At 45.4% G+C, this 23126-nt stretch overlaps 1 protein-coding gene across 1 annotated transcript in view; it reads right to left on the bottom strand.

Annotated features, from left to right (window-relative positions):
- Nucleotides 1–23126, bottom strand: part of otud4 (OTU deubiquitinase 4) — a 138855-nt gene that overhangs the window by 77482 nt on the left and 38247 nt on the right. The window contains exons 7-11 of the mRNA XM_038792974.1: nucleotides 22455–22536; nucleotides 16441–16591; nucleotides 7735–7801; nucleotides 5671–5791; nucleotides 5510–5574 (exon numbers count right to left, since the gene is read on the bottom strand). Of these exons, the coding sequence (XP_038648902.1) occupies nucleotides 5510–5574; nucleotides 5671–5791; nucleotides 7735–7801; nucleotides 16441–16591; nucleotides 22455–22536 (486 nt within the window). The remainder of the gene's footprint in view (nucleotides 1–5509; nucleotides 5575–5670; nucleotides 5792–7734; nucleotides 7802–16440; nucleotides 16592–22454; nucleotides 22537–23126) is intronic.

Below are 23126 nucleotides of genomic sequence, written 5' to 3' on the forward strand. Positions count from 1 at the left end.
GGGCAGCACCCGAAGTGGAGGTTTTGTTACTGGATGAGGTGGTGTGCAAGCGGGTGATTGTTGCCATTCGGGGGTACGTGGAACTAAACGACACGAGGGAGGTGACGGCCGCCACACTGTGGGAGGCACTCAAGGGGGAATTCACTTCCCCTACATTGTCGCAAGCTTCCATCTCCCCAGTATTAAAAAATGATAAGGATCTGCAGCAGTGCGGGTCGTACCGCCTGATATCGTGACTGAATATAGACGGCAAGCTGGTGGCCGCACGAGTGGAGGACTGCATCCGGGGATGATTGGTGAGGATCACATGGGGAGGCAGTTGACGGTGAAAGTAATTATGATGTCTCCAGAGGAGGGGCAGGAGGTGGAGGTCATAGTGGTGATGGACGCAGAGAAGACGTTTGACCGGATGGATTGGGAGTATCTGCTGGAGGTGTTTGGACGATTTGGTTTCGGACAGGGGTTTGTGGACTGAGTCTGGCTGCTGCACCCTACTTGCCGGTCGCAAGTGTGCGGTCGAACCCAATGAGTGTGGAGTATTTTGGGATGCATCGGGGGATGAGGCATGGGTGCCTCGGTAGGATGGGGTTACGGATTTAGGGTCGGGGTGTGGGCTTACGTAGGGTGCTCTTTCCAAGGGCTGATGCAGACTCGATGGGCCGAATGGCCTCCTTCTGCACCGTAAATTCTGTGCAGGGGGGGGGGGGGGGGGGGGGGGAATGCCAAGCACAGGGTCTCATTGTATGCGGACGACCTGTTGTTACATATTTCAGACCCGTTGGGCACTATCAACGACATCATGGAGATTCGGCTGATTTTCGGGGTACAAGTTGAATATGGGAACGAGCGAGCTGTTCCAGATTGTGACTAGAGGACAGGAGAAGAACATAGAATATCGAGAAATACAGCACAGAACAGGCCCTTCGGCCCACGATGTTGTGCCGAACTTTTGTCCTAGTTTAATCATAGTGTCCAAAATTCTATGATAATCTAAGGGCAATTTATCATGGCCAATCCACCCAACCTGCACATCTTTGGACTGTGGGAGGAAACCGGAGCACCCGGAGGAAACCCACGCACACACGGGGAGGATGTGCAGACTCCACACAGACCATGACCCATGCTGGAATCGAACCTGGGACCCTGGAGCTGTGAAGAAGAGGCGAGAGGAACTGCCGTTCAGGGTGGTGGGGCGAGCTTTCGATTCTTGGGTATTCACGTAGCTTGGGGTTCATAAGTTCGTAACATATAGGAGCAGAATTAGGCTATTTGGCCCATCGAACTGCTCCGCCTTTCAGTCATGGCTGATATGTTCCTCACTGCGACCTGCAATGTTACAGGCCAAGAGTTGGATTGCGAAATCAGCCAAAGCATTTCCTCACTAGCACACATGACCAAGGAGCAGTTGCACAAGTTGCACCTGGCTCGGCTGGTGGAGCAGATGAAAGTGGATTTTAAGAGGTGGAATGTGCTGCCACTATTATTGCCATGGCGTGTTCAGGCAGTAAAAATGGCAGTGCTGCCAAGGTTTATGTTCGTTTCAGAACCTCCCAATTTTCGTCCCGAAGTTTGTTTTTTTAAGAACGTTAACGCTGGGTTTCTGGGTTTGTGTGGGCGGAGAAGACCCTGGGGGTTAGGAGGGTTTTTCTGGAGCGAGGGACCCTGTCACTCCCAAACATGATGTACAACTGGGCGGCGAATATCGCAATGGTTAGGAAATGGGGAATGGAGTCGGCATGGGGTCGGATGGAGGTGTCATCGTGTAGGGGAACGTGTTTGAGCGCTTTGTTGTCAGCGCTTCTGCCGTTCCCACTGGCCAGGTACTCCATGATCCCTGTGGTGGTGTCGGCCCTGAGGTTATGGGAGCCATGAAGGTAGCATCTGGGAACCCCAGTGTGGGCACCAATCTGCGACAACCATAGGTCTGTGCCGGGAGGGCTTGGAGAAGAGGTTTCGCAGTTGGCGACAAGCAGGGATTGAGCAATTTGGTGATCGGTTCATAGGGGGCTAATTCGAGAGGTTGGAGGACCTGGAAGAAGAGTACACGTTGCCCAGGGGGAACGGTTTTAGGTACTTACAGGTCGGAATTTTGTAAAGAGAGTGGTGTCGTCCTTTCCTGGGCTGCCGCCCCTGGGTTTGCAACACAAAGTGATGTTGAGGATCGAGATAGGGGAGGGGAAGATGTCCGATGTCCACAAGGAGTTGACAGATCAGGAGGGGACCCTAGTGGGGGACATAAAGCGCAAGTGGTAGGAGGAGCTGGGAGGTTAGGTGGGGGTCAAGACGTGGGCAGAGGCCCTGCGGAGGGTGAATGCGTTCTCATTGTGTGGAGGTTAAGCCTCATCTAGTTTAAAGTCAGACATAGGGCACATATGATGTTGGGAAGGATGAGGGTGAGTAGGTTTTTTGAGAGGGTAGAGGATAGGTGTGGGCGGTGTGCGGGAATATCCAAGGCTGAATTAACTGAATATAAATGTCACCAGCTGCCTCGGTGGGATTTGAACATACGTCATTGGCCTGGGCCATTAGTCCAGTGATATTACCACTACCCATCGTCTTTCCACTCTCGGAGTGGAGGAAAACTGGAAAGAGCTGAAAAAAGGCATCACCATGAGCTGTCAATAAACCATTGGCGACAAGACCAGGAAACACAATGACTGGTTAGACAAGAATGAGCACACCATCCAAGACCCCATCGACAAGAAGGGGAAAGCCTGGCAAAACAACTGAGCTCATCAATTAGCCAAGGAGGAGGTACAAAGAAGAACTAGGGAAATCAAGGACCAATGGTGGACTGGGAAAGCTAAGGAGCTGCAACTTCTCGCTGGCGAGCATGTCACTCGGGGCTTCTGAAGTGGCAGCAAGGCAATATATGGACCCAATACCCTTGGCCTCAAACCAGTGCGGAGTAAGGACGGAACTCTTTTGAAAGACAGAGAAAACATCAGCCTTCGATGGAGAGAAAACTGCAAATAACTCTGAAACCATGATACAATCATTGATGGGGACGCATTTGAGGAAATCCCCCAACTCCCCATCAATGATGATTTTGGACTAACACCAAGCATGGATGAAGTCAAAGCCGCCATTAAACACATAAAGAATGGAAAATCCGCAGGAGTAGAGGGGATCCCAGCAGAAATTTACAAACTTGGATGAAAAGGTAAAAATACGGGACAGAGAAGCGTCATCACCACCATCTTCAAGAAAGGAAATGAAGTGAACTGTGGGAACTGCCAACGTATCTCCCTACTCTCCATTGCCGGTAAGATCCTTGCTAGCCGCCTTCTCCCAATCTCTGACAAAATCCTTCCGACCAAACCGTGAACAGCGGACATAATTGTCACTGCTCGGCAATTTTAAGGGAAATGCCAGGAGCAACATCTTTTTTTTAAAATGTGAATTTAGAATACCTAATTATTTAATTTTTTCGATTAAGTGGCAATTTAGAGTGGCCAATCCACCTAGCCAGCACATCTTCTGGGTTGTGGGGGTGAGACCCACGCAAACACGGTGAGAATGGCCAAGAGCAACATCAACCATTCGGTTTGGCCTTCATCAATGGGGAAGTGCTATGGAAAATTCCGTCAAAAGCTGGCAGTCCGGAGAAATTAATCAACATCCTCTGCCTCCTCTATAACAAGATGTCAACAACAGTCCTCACTGACGGAAATAAAACTGAAAACTTTGAGACAAAGACTGGAGTCAAGCAGGGTTGCGTATTTGCTCCCAACCTTGGACTACGAACAGACGCCACCTTAAGGCTGTGGAGTGGTACCATCAACAATGTCTGACATGGATTCTCCACATCAGCTGGGAGGATAGGCGTACTAACATCGGTGTCCTTTGAAGGAGCCAATAGCAACAGCATCAAGGCCATGACCATCCAAAACCAGCTCCACATGCCGGCCATGTGCTTAGGGTGTCAGAGTCCCAACTGGCAAAACAAATCTTCTTTGCCCAACTCAAGGAAGGCTTCCAAACAAGAGGAGGCGAAAGGAAATGCTTCAAAGACACTCTGAGGGCTTATATCAGGACTTGCAACATCAACATCAACGCCTGGGAGACCCTTGCTCAGAAGAGACCTACTTGGAGAAACCTGCTGACTGAAGGGACACAATTCTTCGAGAATGCCCGATGACAAGAGGAGGACAGAAAAGGAGCCCGAGAAAGGAATCCAAGCAATCTAGAGTCCAATCCCACCTCCTGGAAACACCTGACAAGTGTGCGGTCGAAGATGTGGTTCTAGGATCGGGCACATCAGCCATGCAGAACCCATGACCAGTAACAGAGTTTCCTAAGCTGATAATCATACACGTAAACGAGGAGTCGCCGAGAGAGGAGATAAAAAGAGATTTCCTTCCCTGGAGGAACTTACTGAAACAGCTGGGTTTTAAAGACATTTGATGATGGTAATCATGCCATGAAACAAACTAACTTTCAATTTATTAATTGAATTTAAATTTCACCTGGCATGTGGGATTTGAACCAGTGTCATCTGGATATTGGTCTGGTTGGCACTGCTGCCTCACAGCACCAGGAACCCAGGTTCAATTCTGACCTTGGATGACTGTCTGTGTGGAGTTGGCACATTCTCCCCGTGTAAGCATGGTATTCCTCCGGGTGCTCCAGAGTTCTCTCCCACTGTCCAAAGATGTGGAGGTTGGGTGGATTGACCAAGCTAAATTGCCCCTTAGTGTCCAATGGTTAAGTGCGGTTACAGGGATAGGGTGGGGGAATGGGCTTGGGTAGGGTGCTCTTTCGGAGGGTCAGTGCAGACACGATGGGCCGAATGGCCTCCTTCGGCACTGTATGGATTTATGATTAGTCCAGTGACATTACCACTACGCCACCATATCCACTTACAAGGATGATGAAGGAGCTGCGCTCCGAAAGCTAGTGATTCCAAACAAACCTCTTGGACTTTAACCTGGTGTTGTAAGCATTCTTACTAATCAATATTATTCTGCAACCACCACCCTCCTACAACATGCATATCTACAAACTCACTCTGGGATATTCCACCGCCCTCCAGCTGTGAGCACTGAGGGCCTAGCATGCATCCCTTTCTAGGCCATGGTGAAAACCCTACAATTTCCTACCCTTTACCCCTGTTGAGCAAATTCCTAGACTTCTGCCTGATCTTTGACCTTTGTTCGGAATATTTCAGGCCTGGACCATAATCTTGCATGTAACCCCATCCTCCTCCAAGTATGTTTTGGGACTGCAGTCTCATCTCCACACCCTCCTACAACTTTTTCAGGCCTATAGCTTGAACCTTTTCTGCTGCAAGCCGGGCATTTTGTGGGTTGAGTTTCAGACTTCAGCCCAGCCTCCTATCCCTGATCATCCTCCCTTGTCTTCTGCTTTTTCAGTCCCAATCCTCTTCCTTGGCTCTTCCAAAAATGTCACGAACAAACAGCAAGGTTTGCACACAAAGAATACATCACCAGAATTTTAATTGAAATTTAAAAGTATCAAAAATCAAGCATTATGCACAAATTCTTACCTTACATTTGTCCCCAACAGTGTATTGCATTCCAGCAGCAATAGAATAATCTCTCTTCTGCTGTGCTGCAAAGTACAATTTAAATATAAATATTTGACAGCAGCAATGTGTGAAATAGCTAACTCAGAATCACAAGGTTGCAAATAATGTAAGACACTCACCTTGTTCCGATTTCTGCCAAACCTCATACTCAATATTTCTGTAAACATTTGGGTTGAATGCTCGGAGGACCTTTCTGGGAAAGGTTATGTGGGCAGAGCTTTCACTTTTCACTTGAAGTTTCTGAAAATACAAGATAATAAACACAGATGTTTGAAGTACTCTGAAGATTTGACCGAACATAAAAAGTGAGGGTAAAGATGTTTCTTAGGTTGTGGCATAAAATAGACGGTATTAGATCAGCCCGCTTCAGAAAAGCTCAGGAAAATGACACACTACTTTCCAACCCTCTTCCTTCTCATCAACAGGGCTTGACCTCTGCTCTGCAGAACCTTACTGCGTCATCAGGGTGAATTTTAACATGGGCGAGTAGGTGGGTCGGGTGACCAGGGGTTAATTGGCAAATGAAAAAGGAAGAGTGCCAGGAAACCAGTGTCAATCAGTGCTTCTGGATTTTAGTCAGATGAGACAAAAGGCAGGCAGCCAACCTGCTCCCAGGTAGGCATTTTAAATCTATTAATAAGGTTAGAAGTTTCAATATTTTCTGCGGTTGGCCAGATTTCTCAAGAAACCTGGCAGTTTCAGCAAAATGAGGACAACCTGAGCAAAAGGACTATAGCACTGCCGGTGGGTCAGGAAGAACAGGAGTGCTTCCTTTCATCTCTAGACCATTGAAGCCCCCATTCCACCACCTAAGGTCAAGAATCGAATGTCTCCATAAGATCACTGTCACCACCCCCAATCCCCTCCCTGAATCAGGGATCAGATCTAATTGGTCTTTTAGCCTCCTATGGAGCGTTTGCTGCCTGGCTGGAAGCCAAGCCTGTCAATCAGCCTGACACCTGGGAAACCTGTCAATTACAAAAGACACAGCCTGTGAAGTTAAATCTCCATTACATACTGGGATATCCTGCACACTACCAGGTCTCTTTGTGGCCGAAGGTAAAAAATACCCCATCATTTGGGGAAACCTTATTTCCTACGACTCTATGCCATATGATATCACAGACCCTCAAATTTCTCATAACAAAAGCAAGTTATTACTAAGACAAGTAAGTCACAGACATTTAAATTGAGACAGGCCCTGGTCTTGGATCCCTAGTCTGCCCAAGTTAGTCGAGTCAGTCAAGACAATGGTCGAGATATTGACAGACACCTAGCAAGGATCCGCCTTCACACAAAGGTGAAAAGAAAACAAACAATAAATAGATAATCTAAGCGAAAGACAATTCTTTGCTAATCATGATATACTCATGTCAGAAAATTTATATTGTCCAATAGTGATCCAAAAGACGATTAGAGCTTTATGTCTGGGTTAGCTGAGGTCTGTGGACTTGTCAAGGAACAACTCCCTTATCGCTTCTCGGCCTTTTGGCTAAGATTGAGCGTAGATTGAGCCTTTTGGCTCAGACCTGGTATGTCTCCTTTGTGGGGACCATGAATTTGATTCAATTTGAATTGGTTTTTGGAGCAGGCAAGGAGCTGGATTAGGGGTTCGCCTGTGTCCACACTCTAAGCCCTGGCTTTGTAACTCAGATAAAGTAATTTAAAAAAAGGAACAACTCCCTTAACGTTACAGCTTTAAAAATGCTTTTGTAGAGAAAATTTTCCTATCAACTGGCTGTACAGTAGAACCAGTAAAAGAGCCATTGCAAATCTTCTTTGCTGCTTCAGACAGCGTTTCTAAATATTAAAGACCTTAACAAGTGCAACTTCACTGTTGCTAACTTTGTAATAATGGTGTTTAATTGTATTTACTAAGCGATATGATTTGAATGTGCTTCCTCAGTAATGAGCAATAGATCTGTGCTATTAAAAGCGCATCTATTTAGTTTATAACTATCTAGTGTGTATTCAAGTGTCAGTTTTGCTCAGGCAATAACGCTCACACCACTGAGTTAGAAGGTAATGCATTCAGACATCATCATGGATTTGAGCACATAATTTCTGTCAACACTTCAATACAATATCGAGGGAGTGCTGCATTGATGAAGGTGCTACCAGGAAAGCATTAACATTTAATACCACATATCAAAGTTTACAATGTTACATAATTTAAGGATTACCTTCTGGACTTTATTACATGACTGGAGTTTGAATCCAGGCACGTCACTCTCATTAGCAGTTTTGCCCCTGTTAAAGATTGTAGAAGGATATTAAAGTGTAGCAATACTAGAACTAAAGCAGAGGTAAGACGGCAGCAAAATTGCAAAGAAAATTCATCAAAATTACATGAGAAATATTATAATTCAAACATGAACGTTTATAGTTTCGAAAGAAATAAAACCCTCCAAGCAAATATTTTAGCGCAATGCTTAAATGTTTACTTTTCCATGTGAGGTTACGGTCTCCCAATGTGAAAATTAATGTAATATGCTGGGTATAATAACATCCCCCACCACCAAGACAAATATTCAGATTAGTTTTGAAATTAACATTAAATTGCAAAACAACAATTGGATTAAAACTCTTGCAAGTAACCAATACAGCTAAAAGAATCTAATTAACTTCCTAGTTAACACTCACCATAGGTCAGGATGTTCTGGCCTACTAACAGCATCCGCAGGTGATAGTTGCTAATTAGCTGTCATGGATACTGGCCTTTTCTAACTAAAGCTCACAGGTTAACAAGGTTGAAATGATGATCACTATGGTAACCGTTCTGAGAGTAATGTGGTTGAATTATTTTTCCTCGACAGGACACCAACACTAAAGGAATGAACTGTAAATAGCAAGTAATCGTCTCTATCCGTGTCTGGGAGTTTAAAAATAATATGTGCAGGTTTTTTTAATAAATCAGCCTTGAAATCTCCTTCTTAGATTCCTTTTGGTAATCAATAAAATGCAAAAAGGGCCGCCTCGTGTGGGGGCACCAGTTTGGCAGCCCTGGTTACGGCACCCCTGCCGCTCCCGCCGGCATGGTACTCCACCAGCCCTACAGTGGTGGCGACCTTGCGGATCTGGGGCCAAAAGAGAAGGCACGTGGGGGAAATGAGAGCATCGGTTTGGTCCCCAATTTGCGACAATCACTGGTTTGCCCTGGGGAATATGGACGGTGGGTTCAGAGCATGGCGGAGGGCTGGGATTGAGAGGATGGGGGGATCTATTCTTGGAAGGAAGCTTCCCGAGCACGAGGGCACTAGAGGAGAAATTAGGGCTGGCGAGAGGGAATGATTTCAGGTACTTGCAGTTGCGGGGTTATCTACGCAGACAGATTCCATCCTTCCCACGCCTGCCACTTAGGAGGATCCAGGACAGGGTAGTGTCTAGTGGATGAGTGGGGGAGGGGAGGGTCTCGGACATATATAAAGAACTTATGGGAGCAGAGGAGACGCAGACCGAGGAGCTGAAGCTTAAGTGGGAAGAGGAGCTTGATGGTGATATAGAAGGCGGCATATGGGTGGAGGCGTTGAGCAGGGTTAACGCAACCGCAACATGCGCTAGGCTCAGCCTGATTCAATTCAAGGTCGTCCACCGGGCCACCATGACAGTGGCCCGGATGAGTAAATTCTTTGGATTGGAGGACAGGTGCGCCAGATGTTCGGAGGACCAGCAAACTATGTCCACATGTTCTGGGCGTGTCCAAACCTCAGGGGGTAATGACATGGATTCGCAGGCATTATGTCCCAGGTACTGAAAACAAGGGTGGTGGTGAGTACAGCGGTGGCAATTTTTGGAGTTTCGGAGGACCCAGGAGTCCAGGAGGAGAGGCTGACGTTTTGGCCTTTGCTTCCCTGGTAGCCCGGCGACGAATTCTGCTGGCATGGAAGCACTCAAAACCCCCGAAGTTGGAGGCCTGGCTATCGGATATGGCGAGCTTTCTCGGTCTGGAGAGAATTAAGTTCGCTCTGAGAGGGTCACTGTCAGGATTCACCCGGATGTGGCAACCACTTATCGACTTCCTCGCGGAAAATTAATCATCAGTGGGGTGGGGGGTTAGGGTAACGTAGATTAGGGGGGTAGTTAGGCGGGTTCTTGTCGGAGGGGAGCTGGTTTTTGCACTATGTTGATTGTTCTTTGCACACTGTTTTCTATTGTTGTTGTTTACTATGCCAAAATGCCTTAGTGAAATTGTTTATCAAAAAAAATGCAAGAAGGGACGAGCGTGCTTTATCAATTAAGAGTGATTTATTGAAAGCATCATTGGATCTTAATGATATCATCAGCATGTTTAATAGCCCTGTCTTAGATCAACCATGTATTTGTTTTATTCACTTTCCGCCATGTTTTTAACAAAACAACAACAATGAAGCAGGCAAAGAGCAGGTACTAGTCTGAAACAAAGAGTGACAGACATTAAATTATGCAGACTGTGGAAAAGATAATTTCTGTTGGTTCTACATCAATCTTTAAGTAAACAAGCCAAACACAAAGTCTAAATATAAAAGTGGGCAACGCCAAGAATCTTTTTCTCTTTTTAAAAGATCTCAGGTCAAGTGCGTCTAACATGGGACTCCAGAAGCTTTGAAGTCAGTGTGTGTGGTTTTTTTCTGCTGAGCTAGATCCAGGGATGTTTTATTAACTGAACTGTAACCTAGTGAGCATTGTCTACTTGGATTTTCAGAAAGTTTTCAATGAAACTTCAAGAGGTTTCTCTACAAGAGGGAATATGGTGAAATAATAATAATAATCTTTGTCAAAAGTAGGTTTACATTAACACTGCAATGAAATTACTGTGAAAAGCCCCTAGTAATATTTGTGAAATTAGTAATGATCTGCTTCAATGGATTCACAACTGGCCTTAAGCCTAGAAGTAGAAAGTTGCAGTCAGTGAATTTAAACATAAGAATTGCTAGATGATAAAAGCTACAGTCCATCTAACTCACTGGTATTAACTTGGTAACCACATGATATAACAATACAGAATTTTTGACCAATCGAATGTCTCAATTATTTCACAATAAACCGAGGCAGAATTCAGGGTAAACCCAGTGGAAAGAGCTTTAGGAATTATGGTAGGAGCCTGAACTCACCGCCCGCAGAGATCAGAGGCGAGGGTGGAAAATCTCGCGAGAATCGGAAAACACGGGGTGGGATTATCTGATCCTAAGGCAAAGTGTTGATGCAGTCGTAAACGGCTGAGTCTTTTACGCCGTCGTCATCTGGCCCCTAGGATCAGCGATCCTGCACCGCACAGGGAGCCAGCACGGCACTGGAGAGCCTCACACTGCTCCAGCTGCCAATCTGGGCGTCAGCACGGGCACCGCGGGTACGCGCATATGCGCCACGACCGGTGCGAGTCCGCGCAGGTTGCCTTCTCCGCACCGGCCCCGACGCAGTATGGCGGGAGAGCTACAGGGCCCGGCGCGGAGAAACATAGACCCCCACCAGGATAAGCCCGCTCGATCGGTAGGCCCCGATCGCAGGTCAGGCAACTGTGGAGGCCCTCCCCTACCACCAGGCCGCCCCCGCAACATGAACACTGAGGTCCCACTGGGTAGGACCACGTGAGATTGACGCCGACAGGACTCGGCCTAACTCGTCGGGCACTTGGCCCATCGCGCGGTGGGGGGGTTGAGCAATCCCCGCCCGGATCCGCGCCGGCACCAATTCTCCGGTCGCCAGAGAAACGGTGGAGTGGCATCGGGTGATTCGCCCCCGACCCGGAGATTCTCCGACCCAGCGCGGGGTCGGAGAATTCCGCCAACCATACTGGCCAGAGAGATCGCGTTTCCCGATTTTCCCTGCCCTTCACCGGAGACGTCACAAGATGCATGCCCAGAAAGGCATAAATCACATTTGAATGAGTTTAAATATTAGTGACCCCCACCCCAGCCAAATGATCCCCCCCTTCACTAAATATTCATACCTCACCATCATGATGTCACGTCGGCGAGGTATATAACAGGTTTGGCCAGGCACATGGTCGTCGAGGAATCCCTCCAAGTGTGAAGCATGACCCGGGAGCAGTGGCGGGGTTGCCCAAGGAGTGTCTCCTGGCACAGGTTGGCACTGCCAGGTCGTCAGTGCCAAACTAGCAGTGCCAACCTGTGCCAGGGGCTGGTCTATGCTGGAGATCCATTTCGGGGTAGGGGGAGTCCCCAAGACCTGCATAATGTGATTATGCTGAGGGCTGTCCAGCAGCAGCACCGGTCAGGGCCCCCTGCCCTTTAGCGATGGTGCCCTAATCCCTTTGGACCCGGTATACAGCTCCAAGATGCCTTGCCAGAGTGACTGTGTAACCCACACCCTCTCAGTTCTGTCTGGCAGAGGCTCAAGATTCTGTGAGCAAACTGGTCTGTGAACTGGAGAGTTACACGCCAGCTTTCTGTCTGAGCCTGACACTGTGCCAAATTCTGGTACGATTCCGCTCCATATGTCCAAAGAAAGACAGACAGATAAACTTGCATTTATATAGGACTTCGCCCACAACCACCAGATGCCTCAAAAGCACTTTTACAGCCATTGAAGTACTTTTAGAACATAGAACATAGAACAGTACAGCACAGAACAGGCCCTTCGGCCTCGATGTTGTGCCGAGCAATGATCACCCTACTCAAACCCACGTATCCACCCTATACCCGTAACCCAACAACCCCCCCATAACCCTACATTTTAGGACACTACGGGCAATTTAGCATGGCCAATCCACCTAACCCGCACATCTTTGGACTGTGGGAGGAAACCGGAGCACCCGGAGGAAACCCACGCACACACGGGGAGGACGTGCAGATTCCGCACAGACAGTGACCCAGCCGGGAATCGAACCTGGGACCCTGGAGCTGTGAAGCATTTATGCTAACCACCATGCTACCGTGCTGCCCACTTTTGAAGGGTAGTCACTGTTGTGATGTAGGGAACTCGACAGCCAAGATACACTCCGACAAAATGGATTGTGAGAGTGACCAGATAATCAGTTTTATAATGTTGATTGAGGGATACATATTGACCAGGACTCCACTGCTCTTTTTCGAGGAAGTGACTTGGGAATTTCTGCATCCAACCAAGCAGATAGATGGGGCCTCAAAATGTCTCACCATAAGACGGCACCTATCCGTGCATTGCTCCCTCTGTGTCACACCAGTGTCAGCTTGTTTTTTGAGCTTAAGCTGTTGAGTGGGAATTGAACCCCGTGTCTTGTGGCAGAAAAAACAAAGTGCTACCAGCTGAAATACAGTTGTACTGGTAAAGTCACCTGTTCCTCCCAAGCATGGTTTACTTACTATGGGTATTCAAAAATGTTACTTTCAGAAAGAAATCTATTTAATTTGTAATTTAATGAATCCACTCTAAATGCTTCCTTGGAAGCCTGTTCCACTGATTGACCACTCTCACCAAAATATTGTCTCTGGATCTGTTTTGAATTTACCCTCTTTCAGCACCGCCTGCATCCTCTAGTTATACTGCTGTAGACATGGTGATAGAGCTTAAAATAGTGCACATTATCTACTAACTTTAAAATCTTCAAATCCGCAAACGCATCCATCGATAAACATTTTGTTTTCCAATAAGAAAATGTTCAATTCATACAATTGGTCTTCATCATCCAATTCTTTCATCCCTGCAATCATTCTGACTGCTCTTCTGGCTCCTTTCCATAATATAGAATAGAACACTACAGCGCAGTACGGGCCCTTCGGCCCTCGATGTTGCGCCGACCTGTGAAACCATCTGAAGCCTATCTGACCTACACTATTCCATTTTCATCCATATGTCTATCCAGTGACCACTTAAATACCCTTAAAGTTGGCGAATCTACTACTGTTGCAGGCAGGGCGTTCCACACCCCTACTACTCTCTGAGTAAAGAAACTGCCTCTGACATCTGTCCTATATCTATCACCCCTCAATTTAAAGCTACGTCCCCTCGTGTTGGTCATCACCATCCGAGGAAAGAGACTCTCACTGTCCACCCTATCTAACCCTCTGACTATCTTATATGTCTCTATTAAGTCACCTCTCAGCCTTCTCCTCTCTAACGAAAACAACCTCAATTCCCTGAGCCTTTCCTCGTAAGACCTTCCCTCCATACCAGGCAACATCCTAGTAAATCTCCTCTGAACCCTTTCCAAAGCTTCCACATCCTTCCTATAATGTGGTGACCAGAACTGCACGCAGTACTCCAGGTGCGGCCGCACCAGAGTTATGTACAGCTGCAGCATGACCTTGTGGTTCCGAAACTCAATCCCCCTGCTTATAAAGGCTAGCACACCATATGCCTTCTTAACAGCCCTATTAACCTGGGTGGCAACTTTCAGGGATTTATGTACCTGGATGCCGAGATCTCTCTGTTCATCTACACTACCAAGAATCTTGCCATTAGCCCAGTACTCTGCATTCCTGTTACTCCTTCCAAAGTGAACCACCTCACACTTTTCCGCATTAAACTCCATCTGCCACCTCTCAGCCCAGCTCTGCAGCTTATCTATGTCCCTCTGTATCCTATAACATCCTTCAGCACTATCCACAACTCCACCGACCTTCGTGTCATCTGCAAATTTACTAACCCATCCTTCTACACCCTCTTCCAGGTCATTTATAAAAATGACAAACAGCAGTGGCCCCAAAACAGATCCTTGCGGTACACCACTAGTAACTGAATAAATAAAACATCTTTTTATATTGTGGTAACCAGAACTGTTCATGGGTTTAGTCGTACTAAAGATTAAAAACTGGCAGGGTTTCCTCACTATTAATGCTCTGTACATGAATATATCCAAAAATGTGGTTTGCTTTTACCGACTGCCATCGAGAACTGTTGAAACAGCTTCAATTGAATATCAAACAGGGTCCCCAGATTTCTTTATTTTAATGCAGCTTATGCTCTTTCCACTTAAGTAATAGACTTTTTTTTTAATTTTTGTCCCCATGTGAAACGCTCTGCTTCTCTCTACATTGAATTTGGTCTGCCAACTGCCTGTCCAATTTCCAATTATACTCAAATCCTCCTGTAATTTCCCCTGTTCAGCTTTGGAGTCGACAACCTTCATTTGTTTTGTATTATCTGCAAAATTAATCACTATGCTTGTGACTCCTAGATCTAGTGGTAACGTCTCACAGATTGATAACAATCTCAGTACCCTCACTCAACATATTATGTTCCCATCGTAAAATATTTCCACTTTCTTTATTTTTAGTAGTAGCCTTGGACGGCACAGTAGCACAGTGGGTGCTGTACAGCGCCAGGGACCCGGGTTCAATCCCCGTCTTGGGTCACTGTCTGTGCAGAGTCTGCACGTTCTCCCAGTGTCTGCGTGGGTTTCCTCCGGGTGCTCCGGTTTCCTGCCACAAGTCCTGAAAGATGTGCTTGTTAGGTGAATTGGACATTCTTAATTGTCCCTCAGTGTACCCGAACAGGCGCCGGAATGTGGCGACTGGGGAATTTTCACAGTAACTTCAGTGCAATGTTAATGTAAACCTACTTGTGACACTAATAAAGATTATTTTTATTTTCAAAGACCTTACTGAAATCCAAGTAAATCACACCAACTGCCTTATACCTATCAAGCTCATTTGTCAAACCCTCAAAGAAAATCATTAAGTTAGTTCAGGAAGACCTCTTTTAGAAAACATATTGGTTACCTTTAATGTTTTTTCTGTCCAGATACCATAATGAACTTATCTATTCATAAAGTTTTCCATTACCTTACCCACAATTGATCTCAAACTCACTGGTCTGAAGCTTGCTGGATTGTTTTGTGACCTGTTGAAAAATGTTTTCCTTGCAGCAGTGATTTCTACAAGATTTGTGCCAGCGGTCCTGACATTTCCTTCCTTTTTTTCCTTACAAATCATTGGATAAATTTTATCCAGCTCAAGATCCATTCACCTTGGGTTTGTACATTTGGCAAATAGTGTCGCAGCCTATCTCACTTAGAGTTCCTTTTCCACATCTAATTAGTTACACGTCTCCTCCATGGTAAAAACTGCTACAAAAAACTTGTTTTGCACTTTTGCAACTAGTCCCACATTCAGCAAGCCTACTTTGTCCATGTTTTTTTTTTAAAGCTGGTGAAATATTATTTGAAGAGAACAGTTACTAGTGGTGACCTGCAGGGATCAGTGTTCAGCTTTTCGCCTCTCCCAGAAGATTAAATGGCTCCAGACAAGTTTGCCGTCATCCATTAGGGATCACAACTATTTGGGATAGGTTAGATGGTCTGGTAGGTCCTTTCCTGCACTGAATAATAGACAAACAAGGCTTGATATATCTATTTCACTCCAGAAACACTGGCAATACCCCAAGGGAAGCTACGCGTTGGCAGTGCATACAAGTGGGCGCGTGAATGAGAGAGCAACAGTGTGTGACAAAGTGAGAGAGAGGCAAAGATAAAAAAGAGAGACAGATCACCATCAGCTATTTCTTTTTTTTAAATTTAGAGTAGCCAATTATTTTTCTTTTCCAATTAAGGGGCAATTTAGCGTGGCCAATTCACCTAACCAGCACAACTTTGGGTTGTGGGGATGAAACCCACGCAGACATGGGGAGAATGTACAAATTCCACATGGACAGTGACCCAGGGCCGGGATGCGAACCTAGGTCCTCAGCGCCGCATTCCCAGTGCTAACCACTGCGCCAACCATCAGCTATTTCCTACCGTCTGGATTCAATGCCTTCACTGGAGCTAACAGAGATTAAGAATATTGGTTTCCATTCAGAAATCTGCAGATGCAGGCCTTGATATTGATTTTACTCTGGTAGCAGGTTTTGGTAAAAATTTCCAGGTATCACCTATCTTACGGTGTCCCTTTTTTCACTGCCCCCTGAATCTTTTCCTTGTTTAAAAATTCTGGATTTGTCCTGTAAAATCTGTATTCAATTTGACTGCTTACCCAAACATTACTATTTCAGTATCAGAATCGGAATCTTCACTGGCATTGAGGTGTTGTCCATTTACTTCGCTGTTTGCATCCAGCACTGCAGGCATTACTGCAGCAACATCAACCTTGAATACATTCTGGTAAAGCATTTCATAAAGAATGGCTGCAAAATAAAAGAAAGTTCAAGTTTACATTTTTATATGCACTTGCCTTAAACTTCTGGGCTGGGAGCAGTGATATTTCTACGTTTAAGCGCTCCAGTGATGACTCTGCCGGGGTTACCCCGACTCCCCACAACTTCAGTTTAACTCATTTTCTTTTATACGAGAACCTCCCCAGTATAACAAATCTACAGCATTTAAATGTTAACTGCACTGAATTGTAGCAGCCAATGTGCACAATATAGGTGGATTCTGATTAAATCGGAACTACTTGGAATTCACGCAGATTCAATGATGATCAATTCTTATGTAAATACTGCCTGAAGTTTGAATTCAAGTTTCTCCCCAAATTCATACACTTGATGAGGCAGGTGACATCTGAGGCAAAGGTGCTGATTTCAAATGGCTGCCATGGCTGAAATCTAAACTCAGAACCATTTTCCATTCCTCCCCATAGATGCTCCAACTAGTCTGCCACTGGCGTGTATGTTAGCATAACTATTAGGGTGGAGGGATTGTTTTATCTTGTTACGAGCAACAAGATAGATTATGTAAATTAAGTGCGGGTGAACAATTTGGAAGTATGAAAATGAAATGAAAATCGCTTATTGTCACGAGGAGGCTTCAATGAAGTTACTGTGAAAAGCCCCTAGTCGCCACATTCCGGCGCCTGTCCGGGGAGGCTGGTACGGGAATCGAACCGTGCTGCTGGCCTGCTTGGTCTGCTTTAAAAGCCAGCGATTTAGCCTTGTGAGCTAAACTAGCCCAGTGTAGAGCACAATAAGACAAAATGCAACTAAAGAGGGAAAATATACCCAAAAACTAGAACACTAGAATAAAGGCTGATAATAAAAGTTTCAGATTGAGCTAGTTGAGATAAAGTAGAAGGAGAAATTGCCATAGAAACTATACAGTAAGAGGGAGAGTTGGGGCAACTGCTGTTTGTTACTTTTATAAATGGCCTGGAGGAGGGCGTAGAAGGATGGGTGAGTAAATTTGCGGATGACACGAAAGTCAGTGAAGTTGTGGACAGAGCGGAAGGATGTTGCAGGTTACAGAGGGACATAGATAAGCTGTAGAGTTGGGCTGAGAAGTGGCAAATGGAGTTTAATGCAGCAAAGTACGAGGTGATTCATTTTGAAAGGAGTAACATGAATACAGAGTACTGGGCTAATGGTAAGATTCTTGGTAGTGTGGATGAGCAGAGAGATCTCAGTGTCCATGTACATAGATCCCTGAAAGTTGCCACCCAGGTTGATAGGGTTGTTACGAAGGCGTACGGTGTGTTAGCTTTTATTGGTAGAGGGATTGAGTTTCGGAGCCATGAGGTCACGTTGCAGCTGTACAAAACTCTGGTGTGGCCACATTTGGAGTATTGCGTGCAGTTCTGGTCGCCGCATTATAGGAAGGATGTGGAAGCATTGGAATGGGTGCAGAGGAGATTTACCAGGATGTTGCATGGCATGGAGGGAAGGTCTTATGAGGAAAGGCTGATGGACTTGAGGCTGTTTTCGTTAGAGATAAGAAGGATAAGAGGTGACTTAATAGAGGCATACAAGATGATCAGAGGATTAGATAGGGTGGACAGTGAGAGCCTTTTTCCTCGGATGGTGATGGCTAGCACGAGGGAACATAGCTTTAAATTGAGGGGAGATAGATATAGGACAAATGTCAGAGGTAGGTTCTTTACTAGAGTAGCAGAGGCGTGGAATGCCCTACCTGCAACTGTAGTGGACTCGCCAACATTAAGGGCATTTAAATGGTCATTGGATAAACATATGGATGATACTGGAATAGTGTAGATGGGCTTTAGATTGGTTTCGCAGGTCGGCGCAACATCGAGGACTGAAGGGCCTGTACTGTGCTGTAATGTTCTATTGCATTAACCTTCGATGGGGCCGAAACCAAACTGCAAATCTACAAATTGAAAATCCTCTCATTTTGTGGATTTTGCTTATTCTACATCCCTGCAATCTCATTTTATAAAGACATTCTTACTGTATGAAAGTCACCATAGTCCCAGAAGACCATTGGAATTAAGACCAATTCTACCCCCCCCCCCCCCCCAGAGTCTTGCATGTGTACTAGCATGCAACAAGGGTCAACTTTGGAGCCACTTCTGTTCATTGTTCATATCAATGATTTGAATATAGATCTGGAGGGAATGATATTGAAATTTTGAGATTCTGCCAAATTAGTGTTTACTTTTACTAAACCAAAGAGGGTGCAAGGATACTGATAAGATTTGGGGAAACTGGCGGGTGGAATTCAATGTTCGTGATGCATGGTATAATTTGCTAAATAATTGGAGTAATTGCCCTCTGATGGGAGGAGTTTTGTAGAATATGGAAAAATAACTTCATCAAAATTGGTAAAGCCAAAAAAAAGTAATTGAATTTGCATCTAGGCATTTGTCAGGGCTCGAAGGCTGGGAACAGACGAAGCCTGTGTGGAATATAAGGAAAGTAGGAAGGAACTTAAGCAAGGAGTCAGGAGGGCTAAAAGGGGTCACGAAAAGTCATTGGCAAATAGGGTTAAGGAAAATCCCAAGGCTTTTTAATGTACATAAAAAGCAACAGGGTAGCCAGGGAAAGGGTTGGCCCACTGAAGGACAGGGGCGGAAATCTATGTATAGAGCCAAAGGAAATGGGCGAGGTACTAAATGAATACTTTGAATCAGTATTAACCAAAGAGAAGGAATTGGTGGATGTTGAGTCTGGAGAAGTAGTGGAGTGTAGATAGCCTGGGTCACATTGTGATCCAAAAAGACGCGGTGTTGGGCGTCTTGAAAAATATTACAGTGAATATGTCCCCAGGGCCTGATGGGATCTACCCCAGAATACTGAAGGAGGCTAGAGAGGAAATCGCTGAGGGCGTGACAGCAATCTTTGGATCCTCACTGTCTTCAGGTGATGTCCTGGAGGACTGGAGAATAGCCAATGTTGTTCCTTTGTTTAAGAAGGGTAGCAAGGATAATCCAGGGAACTACAGGCCGGTGAACCTTACATCAGTGGTAGGGAAATTACTGGAGAGAATTCTTTGAGACTGGATCTACTCCCATTTGGAAGCAAATGGACGTATTAGCGCGAGGCAGCATGGTTTTGTGAAGGGGAGGTCATGACTCACTACTTGATAGAGTTTTTCAAGGAGGTCACAAAGATAATTGATGCAGGTAGGGCAGTGGATGTTGTCTATGTGGACTTCAGTAAGGCCTTTGACAAGGTCCCTCATAGTAGACTGGTACAAAAGGTGAAGTCACACGGGATCAGCACGGTAGCATGGTGGTTAGCATAAATGCTTCACAGCTCCAGGGTCCCAGGTTCGATTCCCGGCTGGGTCACTGTCTGTGCGGAGTCTGCACGTCCTCCCCGTGTGTGCGTGGGTTTCCTCCGGGTGCTCCGGTTTCCTCCCACAGTCCAAAGATGTGCGGGTTAGGTGGATTGGCCATGCTAAATTGCCCGTAGTGTCCTAAAATGTAAGGTTAAGGGGGGGTTGTTGGGTTACGGGTATAGGGTGGATACGTGGGTTTGAGTAGGGTGATCATGGCTCGGCACAACATCGAGGGCCGAAGGGCCTGTTCTGTGCTGTACTGTTCTATGTTCTATCAGGGGTGAGCTGGCAAGGTGGACACAGAACTGGCTAGGTCATAGAAGGCAGAGAGTAGCAATAGAAGGGTGCTTTTCTGATTGGAGGGCTGTGACTAGTGGTGCTCCGTGCTGGGATCAATGCTGGGACCTTTGCTGTTCATAGTATATATAAATGATTTGGAGGAAAATGTAACTGGTCTGAGTAGTAAGTTTGCAGATGCCACCAAGATTGGTGGAATTGCGGATAGCAATGAGGACTGTCAGAGGCTACAGCAGAATTTAGATCGTTTGGAGACTTGGGCGGAGAGATGGCAGATGGAGTTTAATCCGGACAAATGTGAGGTAATGCATTTTGGAAGGTCTAATACAGGTAGGGAATATGCAGTGAATGGTAGAATCCTCAAGGGTATTGACAGTCAGAGGGATCTTGGTGTACAGGTCCACAGGTCACTGAAAGGGGCAACACAGGTGGAGTAGGTAGTCAGGAAGGCATACAGCATGCTTGCCTTCATTGGCCGGGGCATTGAGTATAAAAATTGGCAAATCATGTTGCAGCTGTATAGAACCTTAGTTAGGCCACACTTGGGAGTATAGTATTCAATTCTGGTCGCCACACTACCAGAAGGATGTAGAGGCTTTAGAGAGGGTGCAGAAGAGATTTACCAGGATGTTACCTGGTATGGAGGGCATTAGCTATGAGGAGAAATTGAATAAACGTGGTTTGTTCTCACTGGAACGACGGAGGTTGACGGGTGACCTGATAGAGGTCTACAAAACTAAGAGTGCCTAGTCAGAGACTTTTTCCCAGGGAAGAGGGGTCAATTACTCGGGGGCATAGGTTTAAGGTGCGAGGGGCAAGTTTTAGAGGAGATGTACGAGGTAAGTTTTTTTAACGCAGAGGGTAGTCGGTGCCTGGAACTCACTGCCGGAGGAGGTGGTGGAAGCAGGGGCGATAGTGACGTTTAAGGGGCATCTTGACAACTACATGAATAGAACGGGAATCGAGGGATACGGACCCCGGAAGTGTAGAAGATTTTAGTTTAGACGGGCAGCATGGTCGGCGCAGGCGTGGAGGGCCGAAGGGCCTGTTCCTGTGCTGTACTTTTCTTTGTTCTTTGAATTCTGGGTTTTATCTCAAGAGCCATTGGACATAAAAGCCAAGAGGTAATAATGAGCCTTTTTAGATATCAGCGACAGTACTCCGTTGCATTGGGCTCTGTACTATAGAAGGATACTGAGACTTTAGCAAGGGCAAATGTATTAGGAGGCTGGCTGATAGAAGGAAAGACTAATATGATGGAAGGCTTAAAGAATCTGTCCTTTGACTTTAGAACAATAAAAATTATGGGGCAATATGACAGAAGTGTTTAAAAATTATGGAAGGATGCAATAGGGTAGATAGCAACTTTTTTACAAAGCATACAAGACATCAAAATTCGCTGCCAACATTAGTTGATAGGGGCAGAAACTATGTAAACTTTCAACATTAATATGAGATAACTGAATGAAAAAAAAGTGTTGTAGGAATATGGGAGCAAAGCAAATAAACCAGTTTAGGGTTATTTGTTCTCGTGGTGGGTGAATACATGGATTAATTGGCCTCAATATTCTCCTTCCAAGTTTTAACTTCTACGTGTTGAGGGGCGGCACGGTGGTGTTGTGATTAGCATTACTACATCATGGCGCTAAGGACCCGGGTTTGATCCCGGCCATGGGTCACTGTTTGTGTGGAGTTTACACAGTTCTCCCCTTGTCTGTATGGGTCTCATCCCCACAATCCAAAGTTGTGCCGGGTAGGTGGATTGGCCATGCTTAATTGCCCTTTAATTAGATTTTTTTTTTCTTCTAAAACTTCGAGATGTTGCTTTGTACATGCATGGTGGTCTTGAAATAGTCATCATAAATGATGTGCTCTGCAACGAGTCCTATAATTCAGATAACAGCTACTGCTTCTTCATTCAGTACGAGTACACAATTGTTTTCTTTCACTTCCACATTGACATCCAGCGTTTATTTGAAAGTGAGAGCAGTTCTCCAAGCAACATAACTAAATGGAAAAATGCATGGCATCAAAGTAATCAAGGGGCAAAATAGAAGTTTGCATCTAGACATTCAGTTGGAGGGAGGTATGTATTTGCATGAATTAAACATACTTTTAATTTGTTTTTTAAAAAACACAGGATTTTTTCTATTTTCAAGGATGTATGATTGGAAGGCATGAATAGTTAGTTCCAAATTATAGACAACAAAACTTGCAAGTTAAAATCAGAGTACTTACATTGGCAAAGGGCTGCAGCATCCACAAATGTTCTAGGATAGACACTGTCATAATGATTTCCATTTGAAAAGCACAACAAGACCTAAATGCAAGTCAAGAGAAGAAATTGTTCAATTAGCCTTATTATCATCATCACTGGATATCAGTTGGTTGCTAATCTACATCAAATTTCCGAGTCTGGATGGAAATCCCACCTCCCGTCAATTAATGCTCTGGATAGTGCAAAATGGCTGCTGGGCTACTGAGACTGGCAGGGCAAAGGTCCTGCAATTGGTTACAAAGTTAAAAAACATGCAATCTTTAAATTTGGAAAACTAAAATGGGAAAAATGCCCGTGTGAAGTTTGCACATTCTCCCGTGTTTGGTGGGTTTCACCCCCACAACCTCAAGATGTGCAGGGTAGGTAGATTGGTCACGCTAAATTGCCCCGTATTTGGAAAAAATGAATTGGGTACTCTAAAAAAAACATTTTCAACAACAGTGGTGCGTGATAATCTGTAATGCACAAGATAATTTGAAGTGCATAGAGATTTTGGAAGTGGATGGGTTGGGGGTTACCGAGATACATACTTGGGGTGGGGCGATTTGAAAACTAGGATGAAAATGTTTAAAACAGAGGCCATCTCGGAACCAGCTAGATCAGCAATTACATGAATGATTAGTGATCGAGAT

Source organism: Scyliorhinus canicula, chromosome 3 (genome assembly GCF_902713615.1).
Source record: "Scyliorhinus canicula chromosome 3, sScyCan1.1, whole genome shotgun sequence".
Classification (NCBI taxonomy): Eukaryota; Metazoa; Chordata; class Chondrichthyes; order Carcharhiniformes; family Scyliorhinidae; genus Scyliorhinus; species Scyliorhinus canicula.